Raw genomic sequence first — 18,378 nt, 5'->3', positions numbered from 1 at the left:
TCCAGCGTTAGTTTTGTTTCTCTCAACAGTTTCTCTCGGAGCTTCTTCTCATTAGTTCCAAACACTATTTGATCTCGTATCATAGAGTCTCTGAGATCACCAAAATTGCAGGACGGAGCTTTGATCTTGAGGTCTGTGAGAAAAGTATCAAATGACTCACCCTGATGCTGTAAGCGTGAGCGAAAGACGTATCTCTTGTATGTTTTATTTTTCTTTGACAGACAGTGCTCGTCAAATTTCTTCATGACTTCATCAAAGTTATCTTTGTCCTCGGGCTGAGCAAACACAAAAGTGTTGAAGACCTCTATTGCTTCTGTGCCAGCGATGGTGAGCAGCATGGCAGTTTCCAAGGCCTCAGGTATGGACAGCTTGCTGTATTTCTTAGGCACCTTATTCGTCGCACCTTTCTGCAACTCCGTTAGTTGGCTAACCTCTCTCCGTGCTACTTTGATCTTGCCCTCTAGCCTCCTTCTCCATGGAGGGTACTGCCCCTTGTGGCTGTTCAACTTGTAGCCAAGCATCTCACTGATCACTGCTGCCGTATTGTAGATCAGCTTGTTAGTGTCGGTAAACTAGATGAAGTAGTGATGTTTACTTTAAAATTGAAAATTGAGCGTCGTTACATTACCGCTCAGTTTGTGAGTTACAATCAGAAAATGATACATTTATTGTTCATTTATCGGACAGGATTATTTTTGACAAATCAAAGAAATTTTGCCCGATAATTACTTTTTTTCCTAGTGTAACTTCACTTCAAAGAGCTACAACTCAAACATTTCGGAGTAATAAGTCATAATAAGAAGTGCATCTGAACTAAAAATCAAGAATGAGTGATACTGTTTGTCAGTGATTTGGAAATTCTTTCCATTGCGTGCTTGCCACGCAGGGGAAACAAATTTTGTCGGGGATACCAACCTTGGCACGACACCGGCAATAAACAAAAGCTCTACCTCTGCTAAACTGTACATTACACACTTCAGAAAACACAGTCTGGTGTGAGGAAAATCAAAGCGATCGAGGTAACTTGTAATCTAGGTTAATACTACAGTGTGACCACCAGATGGAGACAGTGTCTGTTCTCATGGATAACGTGTTGAAGACCTGTTGCAAATTTGTTTCCAGTCCTATTCAAACTGTGATGATTTGCAACAACTAAGAGACTAAATTAGAAATTAGGATTATGTTTGCAAATGGTATTCAGCAATCCACCAAAAACCCACCGGAAATCTGAAGGGGAAGTTCGTTTTACTGTCGCCTGGCTCTCATAAATGACATGAAGCAGCTTTTTGTGGTCAGTCATGGCAGGCACACAGCAGAACGGTCTTCACTTTCTGATGCTTGGTAAGCAGTAATTTCCATAATGTATAAACATTTCTTTAATTTGTACGGAGATAGCATGAGACAGTCTTTAAGTCTCAGTGTTCAATGCAAACATTCATCATTATATTTGTTTTATTTATTTTTTTGCCAACCTTTGTCCTGTGTAATCTCACGTTTTCTTCTTCAGTAGTTTCTTGCATCTTTGCCTTTCTCGCACCTGCAGCAGGTCAGTGTCTTCTCATGTGTTATACATACATGCTTAAATATAAAAAAAATTATTTTTAAAGGACAATATTATATACAGTTTATATTATGTGCTGATAGGTCAGATCAGACTAGCTGGGTCTGGGTCCACTCGGTGCTCTGGAAGGGTTGAAGTCTATCACAGTGGCTCCTGGGGAACAGTCTGTGATGATGACTGGGACTTAAATGATGCCAACGTGGTCTGTAGACAGCTGGGCTGTCGGAAAGCGGTGAAGGTCACTTCATCTGCTGACTTTGGTCCAGGAAGTGGGAAAATCTGGCTTGATAATGTGGCCTGTTCAGGAACTGAAAGCTCTATAACTGAGTGTGGACACAGTGGATTTGGGACACATAACTGTGGACATGGCGAGGACGCTGGTGTTGTCTGTTTAGGTGAGATAATGTTCTAATAAATTGTGCTGAATAAATGTATCTTTCTCTGTTTAGATGAACAACTCTGTGACCCAGTCACTATAACTTGGCTAAACTGAATGGCAAGAAGGAAAGTTGGGCTGGGTTATTGGCTTTTGGCTTTCTTTTGGTTTCTTCAGAATTTAAATGATACAAAGTATGTTATCTTTCATAATCATTATTGTTGGTAAGTGTGTGTGATGGTTGCATGACCAAACAGTAAAAAGAAAACACTAACACTTTTTAAACAAATGTTCCTGTGACTAGGTGCCCATATCAGATTATCTGAGTCTGGGTTGAGTCAGTGCTTTGGAAGAGTAGAAATCTACCACAGTAGTGCATGGGGAACAGTCTGTGATGATGGCTGGGACTTAAAGGATGCTGAAGTGGTCTGCAGATCCTTAGACTGTGGTACAGCCCTGAGTGCCACTTCATCTGCCCTTTTTGGTCAAGGAAGTGGACAGATCTTGCTTGATGATGTGGCCTGTTCAGGGAGTGAAAGTTCTCTAACTGAGTGTCAGCACAGAGGATTCGGGACACACGACTGTAACCATGGTGAAGATGCGGGTGTCGTCTGTTCAGGTGAGCAGAAACACTGAAATTATAATATTTGTTTTCTTTGTTATTACTCATTAAACATTTTTAGTGTTTATGGAAAATAAATGAACTCTCGAGTAAAGCTTAAAAATAAGTACGTTCACATAGCAACAGCTTTGTGAACAGTCTTCTTCACAGCTCCACCATAATCTGGTGGAGCTGGAGCAGTCGAGTGGTCAGCACCAGCAGATCTCATCAGGTCATCCATCACCATGTTAGTTAACTTAAAGTCTGGCCCTCATTTGTGCACACTTGGTTTCAGTTCCTTCTGCTGGACAAACTCCTTCAATTAATTAAATTTTTACACATGAACTGACATGCAGTTGTTCTTTACTTGTGCTTTATTTTTAGTCTTTTAACTTTCCTCTAACTAGTATAATGTTGACATCCCTTTATTTAAAGACAGTTATTATAGCAGATGAATGTCTAACATCTATCAGGTTACTTTTCCAGCTTCATGCTAACTCATGATGGTATGTCTGAGATTTCAGATGCTTCTTGTAGGTGATAAACTCAAGATTAATTTTATTTGATAGATCAGCGTAGTACAGCCTCACTCCTTCAGTTTTGATTTGTGAATTAGCTAAGGCTCGGCTAAGGTTAGCATTTGGAGATCTCATTATAATGGGGTTTGACATACTTGTTTTTTTACATCCTTTTTTGTAGAGAATGTCAACATGTGATTACTACTTGAAAGTGTCACTTTGATGCTGCACAGCTTACATGTTCTTCCAGTGATAGTGTGGGCTGTTTCTTGCTACTCTGGCTTCCTCCCAAAGACATGTATATTGAGTTAATTGGTAATCCTAACTGATTATATTGGGATCAGTGGAATATGATTATATTAACTGCCCTGCATCTCTTCAAAGCAAAAGATATCTAATAGTTAATAATAATAATAATAATGATGATGATAATAATGATGATGAGAAGAAGAAGAAGTAGAAGAGTGGGCTGCTTATTAAAGTCTGTGACCTTTTGGAGTAAGATGTCTCAAAAACTGAAAACATTGCTAAGGCTGTCACTTATGTTTATGTCTTAACATTTTTTCAGATTTTAGATTTTTCTTCCTGCTCACCTCTCATTTCCCCCTTGCCTTAATTTTGTATTTTGCATTTGTATTTCCCTCTTTTTATTTTTAATACATGCATGCATGCCTCTTTGTGTGCTCTGCATTTTCCTTAAGATAATATAACAGAGGTTAAAACATGAACAGAGTGGATTTCAAAGCTTGTCAATATGGACGATGAAAACAAGCAGCTCTAACAAATTTATACTCTATGCTGTCATAAGCTGCCCTTTACCTTTCTTTGTTTATCAGAATATATATAAATATGTGTGTGTGCACGTGTGTATGTAGCAACAATGCCAAATATTCTAAGTCAAAGTTCATCAGTGCTGCAGATTTTTGGTGGTAAGAGAAACTGAAGGGTTTTTGCAAAAGAGGAACTAAAGCTGATTTGGGTGAAAACTACATGTTCTAGACTGACAAACTAAATAAGATGAAATACATCACACCGATGGTCAGAAATTTATTTTAAGGAAAAATGGAACGTGTTCATTCTGTTTTAGTGTCCTTGCTGCTGCTGTTTTAATACAGTCAATCCTTCTGCTGCTCCACTAGAAAAAAACACCATCTCCAAATTATTTTAAAGACTGTGTAATCATTAGTGACTTTTTGCAGTTAACATTTACATGTGTGTGTATATATATATATGTATACACACACACACACACACACACACACACACACACACACACACACACACACACACACACACACATATTTGATTGCCGGTGCAAATTCTGTCATTGATCATGGTGATTTTCTCATTTCATTCACTGAAGTTTGTGAAGTTTCAAAACAAGATGTTCGAGTTAGGTCAAAGCTTCGACTGTAAATTTAGCATCTAGACCTAATTTCTATCGAGGACACTCAAAAGAATAACTGTTATGTAATCCTGCAGTGATTTGTTAATTTGGCTCAATTCCAGCAATTGACACCTTCCCTGCACGTTTTTAAAACTAGATGTGGGGAAAGCAGCAATATCAGCCCATTGTCGAACAAAACAGAACAGCCTACAATGCCAGCAGGCATGATATTGATTCTTGAAAGAAAGCTTGAAAAAATAAAGTGGATGTGATAGTGGGTTGCAAAGTGGCTTGCAGTGAGAATGTCACTAAATGTTACTGTGGGGCGATCGTGGCTCAAGAGTTTTGTAATCGGAAGGTTGCCGGTTCGAGCCCAGACTTGCATAGTCTCGGTCGTTGTGTCCTTGGGCAAGACACTTCACCCATTGCCTACTGGTGGCACGAGTGTCCGGCAGCCTCGCCTCTGTCAGTGCACCCCAGGGCGGCTGTGGCTACAATGTAGCTTGCCATCATCAGTGTGTGAATGGGTGGATGACTGGACGTGTAAACAATATACAAATACAGGCCATTTACCATTTGTAAAGAGAATTGCTAGTTGGATATGTAAACTGGTATTAGTTGAGCCATATGGATTGTTATTGGGATTAGCTGAGGACATCGGTGTAGCTTGACTTTGTGATCTGTTAAAACTCACACTATTCTTTTTGTTTGGACTTTTCAGCGAGTCTCCCAAAACCCAGCATCTCTGTAAATGAAGGTCAGGTTCGTTGGGGTCAGAATATCAGCATCACTTGTTCCGTCTCATCTGAGTTCTTAGATGGAACTTTCACCCTCAAGAAAACCTCAAGTAATTTCAGTCAGACTGAAACAGGATCCCGATCTGCTACCTTCAATATCCACAGAGTGGACTTCAGTGATAAGGGACTGTACCAGTGTCAGTATGAGAAACGCATTTCAAGTAACACATTCAGCTCCCCCCTCAGTGACTTTGTCAGAATCTCTGTTACTGGTAAGAAGAAATACACTTTCCTGAACACCATGTTGCATTTGTTTTCTATAAATAATCAAAGGGTAGTCACTCAACTACCAATATATTTAATATTGTTTGGGTTTTTTTCTTTTCAGTAAGCAAACCCAATATCTCCATCAGTCCTGCTGGTGAGGTGACCTGGGGTCAAAACATTGGAATCACTTGTTCATTCTCAACTCAAACTTTAGGTGGAACGTTCATTCTTATGAAAACATCAGATTCATTCAACAGGACCCAAAACTCAAACACAAACTCTGCTACCTTCAATATTCCTGAAGTAGACTTTGATGATGAGGGATTGTATCAGTGTCAGTATCAGGAAAGCAGCCCAAGTCAACAATTTTACTCCCCAACAAGTGACTCTGTTAGGCTCTCTGTTACAGGTAAGAAAACAAATGATAGCATGTAGTATGTATGATAGTCAATAATTAATAGCAATGTATATAAGAGGATACTGCAGTAGTTATTTCTAGTATTTATAACAGCAGTTGCTGTTTTATAAAGTTTCTGACTGCCTGACAAAATGCTCTCAAGGCCACAGTACTGAGGACTAAACACAGACTACTGGAAACAAACTATTACACACTGTGGAGCATTTAGCAGCTAAAAAGAGCTAAATGTTAAGTTGGGGCCTAAAAGAGTCAATGGTGGAATTTCATTCACCAGGTCACAAAAAACAGTAACACTTGAAAATAATGTCACACTGTTAGTAAAGTATTAGTAAGTGCGTAACTCATCATTTATAAAGCACTACTCCTCATTAGTATGTAACTTATAAATACAGATTTAAATTTTTATTCATGATTAATTCAGAAATTCTAAGTATTATTATTATTATTTAGAGACACACACACACAAATATATACATATATGTATATATATGATTACGATTTTTGTGAGTGTATTAATTGTGGTTATTTTTTTATTGTAAATTAAGGTAGTTGCTAGTTGTTAGTTTTGTGTGTATTTTAAGTATTTTGTGTGGTCTTCTCTAAAGTGAGGATAGTGGTGCAGTGGTTAGCACTGTTGCCTCACAGTGGGAAGGTCCTGAGTTTGACCCCAACATCTAGCACACCCTTTATTTGTGGAGTTTGCATGTTCTCCCTGCATGTTTGGTTCCTCCTGGTTTCCTTGCAGTATCAGTGTATCATGAGGGATACTTGATATTTGTGAAGCTCTTTGAAAAACTCACTATTGCCTTGTGATCACCTTACTAGTCTTAGTATAATGAGGCAAAGCTACCCTGTGGCTCCAGCTGTCCAGTGTATCTTTTATTCCTAAATCCACCTTATAAACTATGGTTTAGACTCTGGTCTTAACTACATGTCAGTATTTTGCAAACCTCGGGGGGATTATGTTTGTAACTGGCAACAAATATTTACATGTCCTGTATGTCTTTGTTCTTTGTCTGTGTCATTTATCTGTTGTGAAGATAGCTGAGACTTGTTCGAGTCTTCAGCTACTTTCATTTTTTTTCTAAATGCTTTATAAGGCAAGTCGTCCCTTTACTCGTCACACAAAATACTTAACAACTAGTAACTGTCTGAATTAACCATGAATTACAGTATGATAATAAAGTGTCTGTTAACACACTCACAAACAGTTCAGTTCATCTTTAAAAGCATTGAGTAATACGTTACTAATGCTGCACTTAAATGTCTTAAACATTACAAAGTAAAGAAAATCATGATCTTAATCTCAATCCGTTTTCACACAGTGAGACTGCAGAGGCCCAGCATCTCCTTGACATCTCCTAATGCAGGACTTGTCTGGGGTCCTGAAGGTGCACAGATCACCAGGGGTTACAGCTTCATCCTCACCTGTTCCATTAACTCCACATTTTCCAGTGGACATTTTATTCTGAGCTTCTCTGGCTCCAACCTCACAGAGCCAGCAGTCAACAACTCAGCCTCCTTTAGTTTCCCTGTAGCTGAGTATGAACAGCAGGGCAACTACAGCTGTGTGTACGAGGTCACAGTGTCCACACGGACATTCAGATCTGCTGCAACAGCACCGATTACTGTCATCATTAAATGTAAGTACACTGTTAAATATATGTATTTTTATTTTTTACTAAGAAAGAAGAATCATAAATATCACTGGCAATTCTACTGGGCAGTATTTTTCCCTCAGACGTCTCTCATTCTGTTAATTTCTAAATTTGTATGCATTTAAAAAGAAAGAAAAGGAGAAGCAGGTATAAGTCAGAAGGCAGTTCTGATATAGAAACAAAGCTGAACAGAAATAGGAACAAACACAACTGATAATATATCCTAGCAAAGCAATCCTTTGCTAGGATATATTTGTATTTGCTTATACATGCTCTGGACCAGAGATGTCAAACAAATCGACATGGGAAAGACTCCAATCTGGCATAAATTTTAGACTTTATCTGAATTTTCATAGACTTTTTAGCTTGTCCTACTGACAAAGATCTCACCCACAGTCATTCATTACTACATCAAAGTAATTAAGTAACAGAAACAATTAAATAAAAAAGTTTGGGTTTTGCACAACAGAAAAACTGAGACATATGTTGAACTTGCACTTCTTTTTCTTATATTGAAAAAATGCAGGTATTAAATGTGCTATAACTTTTGTACACTGTTTCAACCCACTTAAGATGAGTGTGGGCTGTATTTGGCTTCCGCTGTAAAATGGGTTTGACATCCCTGCTCTGCATTAACAACCTAAATGAGAAGCAGTTCATTTCAGTGGGACAGAATGTGTTCTAATAGACAAATGCTGTCCTCCTAGTGTCTTTGATGCCGCTGGTGTCCTCTGTATCTGTTGTAATCCTGCTGCTGCTCCTGCTGCTGCTCTTAGCGGTGTGGCTGATCCTCAGAAGAAAACGACAACACAAGCAGCCTGCAGCTCTCATCCAAACTCAAAGTGTGTACTCACCAAGAGACACAATTTTAAATGATTACAAGTTTAACTATATATTCACATTGTTTTCCTTTACGTGTGTTTCAGTGGTTGTCCAAGTTGGGAATGACTACACGTGGGGAGACAATGAGGGCGATGAGGAGGTCTATGTGAATGTTGATATCCATCAAAAAATAAAAGGTGAAGCTACAGGAGAGGATGGAGACTTGAGCGATGACTATGAGGAGCCAGTGAATGATGGCGACTGTGATTTTAAGGAAACAGATCCCAGTGACTATTACAGATGTCCAAAAGAGGCCTGTATGTTTGTAGACAATCACAGGGAAGAAGATGATGATGAAGAGAAAACTAGTCATGCAGAAGATGTCTTTGAGAATGTATCCCCTCCATCACCAGTTTATTAACATTCATAATGACCTGAATCGCATAAACATCCAAAATACAACCACACCGAAAATACCTGCAGGCCAATAAATGTTCACCAGTGTCGTATGGGTTCTATTTCTTCAATATACCATTCTTTGTAACAATATTTCCCTGATATAATGAATGGTATTTAGCAATTAATCTTGTATTATGTGGTCCAAACTGAAGTACTATAAGTACTTTTAAATTACAGTTATTTTCGATTCCTTGTGGCATGAAAGTTAAAGGAATCATCTTCGGCCCAATGCCTTTGGTGGTCACCTGACTTCACAATGTCCTGATCTGTGAGTTTGATATCGGTTCTTATTTAAAGGTTCCCCTTCTGGATCTCTGCAGGCTGCATGTCAAAGCTAAATGTGAAGGGTGTGTGGGGGGAGGCTCAAATGATTGTAAAACTGTTTATCGAAGTGTATCGTTAAAATTGGGCTTTGTCCCCTGAGGTTCTTGTCATGTCTGCTCCTTGTTCATGACACCCAGTTTCAAAATATCAGGAGAAAATTGGCAAAATTGCTCACCTTTAAGCTTTATAGTGGGACTAAAACCAATGGGTGATGTCAACCGTTCTAAGGTTATCCTTTCCTCTAACATTAAAACATTTTCTTTACACTGTAAGAAAATATTAGTTTTTTACCCTACATATTGAAATCCTCTTATTCCAAGTAGCCTTTGACAAACACCACTGAACAATTTAGGTTCAAAAAACTGTTTGACTTTTTTTCACCCTTTATAATCTTACAAAGAGTGCATCAGTAATGGATGGAAACATTCTTTTAAACAACCTTTCCTTTGAACCTTTACTTTTTTTTTTTTTCATTTTATTGATTCATACTGTATTTTATATTTGATCTTGGACGTGAATCTGGGTTGGCTTCATTTTAAAATGTACAAGTCTGAGCCTGAATTATTGTTTTTCAATGCTTTTTGTTTTTATCTTCATATATTATTCTATTTTCTTGGTGTATATATCTAAAAAAAAAAAACTTTTTATGTTGCATGCTACTGTACATGTCAACATTACATTATACTCTGTGCATGATACTCAAATACTTTTCCAAGGCAAACCAGAAGTTATGTATTGATATTTTGGTAAAGTTATAAACACCCTGCAAGTACTTTGAATAAATTCTTACAAAATATTTAGTTTCATCAGGATGTTATTGCAGACACTCACATTAATATAACCTTGACTGGTCTTAATTTGGATGTTCTTGTAGAGCCATGAATAATAAGCAGGCTGATCTGGGTGGTGTAATAATATCTTAGTCATTTGGAGATGCAGATACAGCAGCTATCCAGAGTCTCCACTTCTATTTCTGGCCTTGGCATCCTTTGGTTTACTGACATACTTCTTTATTTATGCAGCAGCCCCGATGATTCAAAGCTGACTTGAACATTATTCCATATGTGTTCTTCTGTATATCTTTGTTCTTGTGAACAGATCTTTTGGCTTCATTATAATCGGGCACAATGCCTAAAGTTACCAGAGAGCTGAATTTAAATAACTTTTTTTAAAATGACAGAATACTTAACTCCATAAAACCTTTTACAGCCATTACACACATCAAGATAATTAGTTGGCATTTTGTATCAGCAGACTGTACCAAGAGTACCAACCAATCACATTCAAACTTGTTTCTGGTTTGAACCAATGATCTGACAGTCTGATGCCTACAAAGCCACAAATACATATGACACAGGGTCCTTGTAATGTTCACAAGCAGCGCTCACATACACACAGTGTGGAAATGTTAGCACTCTGAGCTCATCCTCAGTGATGAGGCCCTGTAACCTGAGACAAGACAGACTCTGTTTATAATACAAGCTCAGCTCTGAGCAACTGCTGAGGTCACTTGTTGGCTGTCATTTAATGTCTGATAAATTAAAATGTACACAGAGCACACAGCCTGACACATAAAAGATATTTAGAAAGAAAAATTCCAAGATACTCATGTAGCATATGCTAGTTAGCTTAGCATAGCATAAAGGAAGGAAACGCTGGATATATTGAAAAGTAGTCTAACTTTACCCACCAGTTACTACAGAGAAAGATGATTAAAAAAATAGGATTCAATATATTAAACTATAACAGTTTAAAATGGCAGCGCACTGGTGCATTGATTAGCACTGCTGTCTCATATCGGGAAGGTTTGAATCCACCAGCAGGCAGTCTTTGTGTGTGGACTCTCCATGTTGTGCTTGTATGGTTTAAGATAAGCTAAGACTTTATTGATCCCACGGCGGGGAAATTTGTTCATTACCTCAGCTCAGGTACAGATAGCAGAAGAAAAATAAGCAAACAAATACAAAATAAATAAGATAATACACGATATACAACAGCAGCATACACAGTATGTGATTATGGATAGAGGGTTGTGGAAATATACAAAAAATAAATGTAACTACTTACCACTACTATTATTACTAAATACCCGAGTAATAGATATATATAAGTATGAGTATAGACGTGTACTCAGGGTCTCTCTGGGTACTCCAGCTTCCACCCACAGTCGAGGGGATGAAGCTTTATTAAACAATATTGTTAAACGTTTCAACACTGTGAAGTTTGACTTCACAGTGAAGGCACATTGAGATGCAGTAAGCATTACTTTTACATTAACATGCAACTAAGTCTTCATCTACTGTCTGTAGGCACAAAATAATGCATTACTGATCCCTCGTCACACATGACTAACGCTAATGAATCAATGTTCAGACGTTACCTAATAATGTAACATGTTCATGTGAAATTATTAAATATTATTAACAGTGCCTTTCACTGTGTTATAACATATCTTAAAATTAAAGTGTTTATATGCATTTCATACAACCTGTTTGTATGCATATTTGCTTCATGTTTTGTTTTGGGGCTTTTTTTTGTATTTTGGAGTTTATTTTTGCACCATCCACCTGTAAGGAGAAGCATTGGAGGATGACCTTTGCTGTCTTTACTTCAGTCAAAATAAAGATATCTAGGCACTGAAATCTGAGCTTGTTATTGCCTCTTTTTTTCTTACATACTGCTATGATACTTACTTTAGTAAAATGTGTTGAATTTGCCATAATTTAAATCACAGTTATATCGAGTCAACAAATCATAACTTTTCAGCTGACTGCTATTTGTGAAGTTTGGACAAATAAAGAGCACTATTTCCATTAGTCAGTTCTGAGTGATGGAAGTAAAATGTTGCGCAAAACGCATTTGTGCAGTTTTAGTTTTTTGACATTTACTGGCACCATTTAAAGAAGTTACAGATTTTGAGCACATAAGTACTTTAATTAAAGAGAAGCCATTTTGGCCTAGAGATGATCCAACGTTTGTCAAGTACAAAAACACAATTCAATAAGATAATGTTTTATTTGCTTTAGTGATCATTTATTTCCTCACTTGTAATTACTGGTCTTTTCATTCCAGTTAAGTTTCATTTTGTATCTAATAGAAAGAGGTTCAACACTGCTAAAAGGAGTTTACATTTTTGCACTATAAGGTTTGTGGCTTCCATTTGTAACTGAATTCTGTTTGAGGCCGTCTGTCTGTGTTTAGATGATATAGCTTTTCATTTGCAGCACGATGGTGCGGTGACTGTCACTGTTACCTCACAACAAGTAGGTCCTGGGTTCAATTTCACCATCTATGTGGAGTTTGCATGTTCTCCTTGTCGTGGGTACTCGAGCTTCCTCCCACAGTCCAAAGACACGTGGTTAGTGAGGTTAGGTTAACTGGTGATCCTAAATTACCCATAGGTGTGTATGCGAATGGTTATCTGTCTCCCTGCGTTAACCCTGCGACCTGTCCAGGATCATACTAATCATTCTTTTGTCACAGTGAATTGTTCACGTCTACTTATCCCTGTTCAACTTAAAAGAGCACTGAGCACACAGTGTAGGGTTCTTCTTCACCATGTGTCATAAAATGAGATGAACACTTTAAACTCCTAACAAATTGTCAAAGAAGCAAATAAAAACATGTGATCTTATATTAACCTGACTATGTACAAAATAAAAGTAACAGGAAGGATTTTTTTCCCATTATTTTACATGGTATTAATTATGTAAACCTTGACCTTAGTTTTTTATTTACAGTAAATAAAGAGGAAATGAAAAATTGCTAACAAGCTGCTATTTTCCCAGAGAGGAAGAAGAAGAAAACTAGCAGGACAGCAAACAAGGTGATTATATAAGTATATATAGATATACTATTATTAAAGGAATTTATTTTAAACTAATAGCTATGATTGGACCATGATCGTGGTTTAATGTAAAAGAAGAGATTGTATAATGTGCTAAAAGGTAAACATTAGGCTAAACCTCTTTTGATTTACTGGGGCAGCCCTTCATTCTGAAATGAGCTTTAGCTCCTGTCCTGTTAAACCAGCTTTCTTCTGATGAGCTACTTCTCACGAACAGCAGGTGGGTGGGCCTTCTGTGCACAGAAGTCCACAAACTGCTACAAGAATATTTCAGATTTTAAAATATTTACATTTTTGCTAAAATATTTCAGCAAGACTATTTCATAGGATAAGTATGTATAGATATACTTTGCATGACTTGTTTGGGATGTTTTGGATTCGTTTGTCTAATTCACCATTACATTGGTAATTAACCTTCCTGTAAAGTACATCACCCACATGAGAAGTGACACTCTGGGAAATGTGATCTCTCCTTATTTAGAGAACATTTTAATCCCAAAAAGCTAAAAGCTTTAAGGGGAACAGCCCTTACTGTGTTGCCAGGTTTAACCACTTTTTGCTCACAGTGGTTGTGCTGTGAAGCAGACATGCAGTTTAACTTCCATGTCACACAAACCTTTCTTTAGTGATCAGGAGAGAACCATAATAATGTAAACAATAATGTATCACTAAAAACGAATAATCTGTCATTTCTTTATCAGTTCAATTTCAGCTATAATGAAAATGGGTTGAAATGATTAAAATTGTTTTTTCAGCATGAAATAAGAAAACAGGGCAACCACCAAAACAGCTAGTCCACTGATTACGTCAAACAGATAGCAAACCAGGTTTCAGGAGAAGAGATGTCAGATGGATGTGCTCATCTTTGAACTTAGCATTAAAACTGAAAATACTCTGGAGATGAAAATACTCTTCAAGATATGTTCAGATAACCTCGAGTCCACATTCTAGTTATGGTCGGTTAGATCAATCAAGACTGATTCTTCAAGATTAGGCAGTCGATCAAAGTAAGAAATGATCATGATGTCTCTAAGTGGGAGAAGAATAAATCTATTTGGAAGGTGAGAACTCTCTTAAACAAAACATAACAAGGCTGCCTCAGTCTGCTGTGGCCGTGGACAGAGGATTACTGTAACTGGTGGGTGTCCTGTTTAGCAGTTGAGAAACCAAATCCCAAAGCTTCAGAGCCTTAACTTATGCAATACTTCTTATCCATAACGAACTTTTGATGTTGTCATTTTGCCCTAGTTTTGGCTCCTCAAAGACTGATATGAGCTTTCATCTTCTAGCTCAAATGTCTGGCCCTCTATCCGGTTGTTCAGTCTGACGTCACTAGCCGTGTCTGGGTCTAAACTCCGCTGCAGGTCCATTTATCAAACGATCACTATGGCATTACTGAGAGTTGAAAAACTGTCTAAAGTCTTTCATCTTTAATAAAATGATCAGCGTTCTGCTCTACCAGGTGTAACAATTGAGTTTAACATCCAGGCATCCATGAAAACAGAATTTATGACATTTAACGGAGTTAGAAGTTAGCAGGGAGTTAGCTCGCTAGCTTCTATCTAAATATAATATAGCATGTCCTGACTGCGGGGTTTTGGAAACAAATTAAAACGTACAGCTCTGTTATCACTTCCAGCATAAATGAAGACAGAAAACTAAACAGCAGTGACGTTTGTAAGGTTACTGAAGTTGGGCTAGCTGGTATATAATGATGTGCTACGTGACCGCTAGCGACACAGCTATGTTAGCATAATATAAACAAGCTAACTTTTTTTCCACTCGATAAAAGTTAACGTGAGTGTTCTCGGTGGTCAGAAACAAATGTAATCGCATGGCAGGATGCTGTAAAAGGACCAAACTTCAGCCAGGAGAACAACTGAGATAATCCATCCACAATACGAGGTTCGTCATTCATATACTGCTGCATGGGCTGGGCTGTAGTTACATCCTAAGGTTTTAAAAACTGAGCTTAAATAAATGATTAGTGGTAATAAAAACCGAGGGAGGTCAACAGTGATCACTGACTGTTTTAGGAGCTTTTTGAGATCAAATAGAAGAAAATACAAAACATTAAACATGTTAACAACACAAAAGCCATATTAAACGCAGACTACTTTAGACCCGGAAGTAGGATTCGTCGCTTCATCACTGAACAACCGGATTGGCTTGTCTCTTGAGAGTCTTACTCCCCTTACACAGTTCTGGTCAAAATCCTGTCTCCCTCATACAGCTCTCATATACCATTAATGACATGGCCTAACAACACAGCTTTAGATTTAGGTGAGCATTGGGTGCAGAGAATGGAGTTAAAGTTTTGCTTTGTTGATATTCAGGAACAATTTAGAAAATGTTTATGCAGGAATGTTTTCTGTCAACCACAATTCATGAATCCAAAGTTCCTATGGTGTCTGTTCACTGATCACCTCTGCCAGCCAAGCCACGTGAAGGTCTTTGCTGGTGTTATTGGCCACATTCAAACATTAAATATGTCCACAGTCACACATTCAAACATTAAATGTTTGAATGTGTGACTGTGTAACTGTAATTTACAAGCTAAGTCAGTTAAATGCAGCTAATGGCATGCTATTCAGTTTACTCTGATGTCCTTAACAAGTGTTCAAAATCCAGCACACTGTAGTGCTTTTAGAAAATAGTAACTTTAAGTTAATTTAGTTACTAGGCAGAAATTCATTTTGGTTATAGTAAAAAAGAAATATTAGAATTTTGTGTTTGCTTTTAACATAGAGGTGAATAAAGTCTTTTAAAAAGTGTTGTGTCATTATTTACTTCATCCCACATACTCTCAGTGAGACAGCACACTTTCAAAGTCCCAGCCTGGGTCACTTATGAGGAATGACAAATCAGCATATTTTCTCCAGCAGTATCATGGCCTTGTGCATACAAACCCAAACAGGCTATGACCATGTGTTGTCTTTAGCTTTTTGATTAATGGCAGAGTATTCCTGACTTCACTGGCACATGTTAGCAAGCAGCACTGAGCTCATAGAGCTTAAATAGCACGGTGGGAGGGCCGGGACAGAGCAGCTGGGGTATATAAAGGACTGCTGTGTAGATTCCCAAACTAAGAGAAGAGTCAATACGGAAAAACTGAGGAAGCTTTCAGTTCTCACTGGACCCTGAAGATATCTAGTCAGAGGCAGGAACCTGCAATCAAAACAACACTGACATCATGTCCCAGCACGCAGCCTTGACCAGCTTGTTTGGCGAGGACCCTTTCTTCAGTCATGAACAGGTGCTGTGGCCTCTCAATATTGAAGCCCTGTCTTCTCTCCAGCGAGACTTCTTTAACCGGAGAGCCAAACTAGCTGACAGCCTCCTGAGCCAGCTCTATGATGGGCCCCAGCTGCTCAACTTCAACCAGATGCCCCTAATGTCTAACACATTGAAGCGGTATGTACAGTAGCCCAATTTTACTAGTGGATATACCTGATTTGGGGTTTGTTCAAACCTACAGATTTGGTTTTAACTTAACCATCCATAAGATCACCACTGATCTGCCTAGAGTTATGGCATGTTTTAGCCACATGCTAAATACTAAAATGCTAAAAGTGGTAATGAAGTCTTATACATTTTTGGCATCAGATTTTCTACTAAAAGATATTTTATTTGGCTTTTCTAAACAGGTAAAGAATCTATTAAAAGGGTAGAATGCTACCTAAGATCTACTCCTATCTTAAGCTTAAGCTTTTTTGGATTGTCAATGATCAGTTTAGACATTCAAACATTTGGGGTTTTATAAAAAATTTAAAATTCTGTAAAGAAAAGAAAAGAAAAGAAAAGATACGATGATGATGATAATAATAAATAAGGAAAGCTTTAGCAGAATCCAAACCCTACCCCAAACACAACTATAAAAAGGTTAACAGCTCTTGTGGGTCCGGAGCAATGATGGAGAAATTATTTCTAATACTGATTCACTTTCAGGCTGAGTGATGATGAAGAGCAGCAGAGAGAGCTTTCCACTACAGAGACCCACAAGGAAGTCCAGCCAGCTAAAGAAAACAACGGTGACCTCCTGGTGACACTAGATGCTCGCGGTTATGCCCCCAGTGACATCACTGTCAAGCTGGAAGGCCGGTGTCTGGCGGTCGTAGCCATGAAGGAGGCCGGAGCAGAAGAGAGCCAGTCCTGCTCTTCCTCATCCTCCTGTGCGTCCTTCTGCTCCTCTGCATCTTCTCAGGCAGGGTTCGCCCAGAAGATCGACCTGCCTCCTCACCTGGATCTGTCCGGCCTCTCCTGTTCCCTGATGGATAACGGACAGCTGCATATCCATGCCCCTGTGGCTAAGCAAACAGCTGGAGAGGAACGCCAGGTACCCATTCGTTTCAGGACATCGCTGGAGTTTCCCATCAAAAAGGACGACACAGAGGAAGAACAAAGAGACTAGTGCATATGTGGCCCCCAAAACACACACACACACACACACACACACACACACACACACACACACACACACACACACACACACACACACACACACGCACGCACATTTTTGATGAGTTTATTTATATACAGCCTTCCACAACAAAAAGACTCTACAATGAGTAATGTTTACAATTATTAGATAAAGACAACTTTTTATTTTATAACAATGTGCAATTTGTTTTTTCAACTGTAAAAATGAAATAAAGTGTCAAATGGAAAATAATATCATGTAAAATTGGCCTTTGCTGAGGACTACTGTGACCACATGATGGTGCCAACAGCCTACTCACACGAGGAGAATGAAGGAGTAAAAAGAAGTCAGCAGACACAGATGGAGGAAGAGAACAAGAAGAATCCTAAAAGCTGGCATTAACTCCCCTAAGGTGGCTGAATTAGTACCCTTAAAAGGTTCAAGTGACATTTGGTTTCCTGGGGCGAAGTTATTTGCCGGCGTGCTGAAGCTGGTGACAAACAAAAGGAGCAGTTTAACATTTTATGAGTCCTACCCTGAGGGTGTCATGATAGAGAAGAGAAGAAATAAAGGCATTATTAGAAAAGGTGAACAGAATAGAGTGAAAGGGAACAGAAACATTGGCAGTTTCTGAGGGATTAGTTTAACCAAATCCTAACCTTACTTTTTCTTTTCTATGACAATACCTTTAATTTGTTTTTTTCTTAAAGATCTGCTGCCAATGCAAATAAGATAACTAAATTTACTTAATGATACTAACTTGGGCTTTAGGAAAACTGCACAAAAGGTAATATCTTCGCCAACACCCTACCAGACATAACCAAAATAAGAAGATAACATTATTAGATTACTATTATTAACAATTGTACCACATGAGTCAATGAGACTTTATCAGAATGTTGCAAATTTATTAAAAATCAGGAAATCTTTAAGAAAAGTTTCTTTATGCTTTGATGTGCTATTCTAAAATTTGGTCTTCTTTG

At 38.1% G+C, this 18,378-nt stretch overlaps 2 protein-coding genes across 5 annotated transcripts; both read left to right on the top strand.

Annotated features, from left to right (window-relative positions):
• Positions 1-580: 580 nt before the first annotated feature.
• Positions 581-11,687, top strand: LOC308411957 (uncharacterized protein). 4 transcript variants are annotated; one of them, XM_080906027.1, is made up of 9 exons: positions 581-1,341; positions 1,511-1,546; positions 1,645-1,956; positions 2,242-2,556; positions 5,165-5,452; positions 5,569-5,856; positions 7,191-7,508; positions 8,231-8,365; positions 8,450-11,687. In XM_080906027.1, the coding sequence occupies exons 1-9, from the start codon at positions 1,299-1,301 to the stop codon at positions 8,764-8,766; spliced, it is 2,052 nt and encodes a 683-aa protein (XP_080762153.1). In that variant the 5' UTR covers positions 581-1,298; the 3' UTR covers positions 8,767-11,687. The 4 variants fall into 4 exon arrangements, with proteins under 4 accessions (XP_080762153.1, XP_080762152.1, XP_080762154.1 ...); XM_080906026.1 differs by having other exon boundaries at positions 1,508-1,546; XM_080906028.1 differs by lacking the exon at positions 581-1,341 and having other exon boundaries at positions 1,363-1,546; positions 5,662-5,856.
• A 4,396-nt stretch (positions 11,688-16,083) lies between these two features.
• Positions 16,084-17,632, top strand: hspb9 (heat shock protein, alpha-crystallin-related, 9). The gene is made up of 2 exons (XM_080905298.1): positions 16,084-16,389; positions 16,924-17,632. The coding sequence occupies exons 1-2, from the start codon at positions 16,169-16,171 to the stop codon at positions 17,384-17,386; spliced, it is 684 nt and encodes a 227-aa protein (XP_080761424.1). The 5' UTR covers positions 16,084-16,168; the 3' UTR covers positions 17,387-17,632.
• The last annotated feature ends 746 nt before the right edge of the window (positions 17,633-18,378 follow it).

This window comes from Rhamphochromis sp. 'chilingali' (genome assembly GCF_963969265.1).
Source record: "Rhamphochromis sp. 'chilingali' genome assembly, chromosome: 15".
Classification (NCBI taxonomy): Eukaryota; Metazoa; Chordata; class Actinopteri; order Cichliformes; family Cichlidae; genus Rhamphochromis; species Rhamphochromis sp. 'chilingali'.
This window is presented reverse-complemented; position numbering and strand designations above follow the sequence as displayed.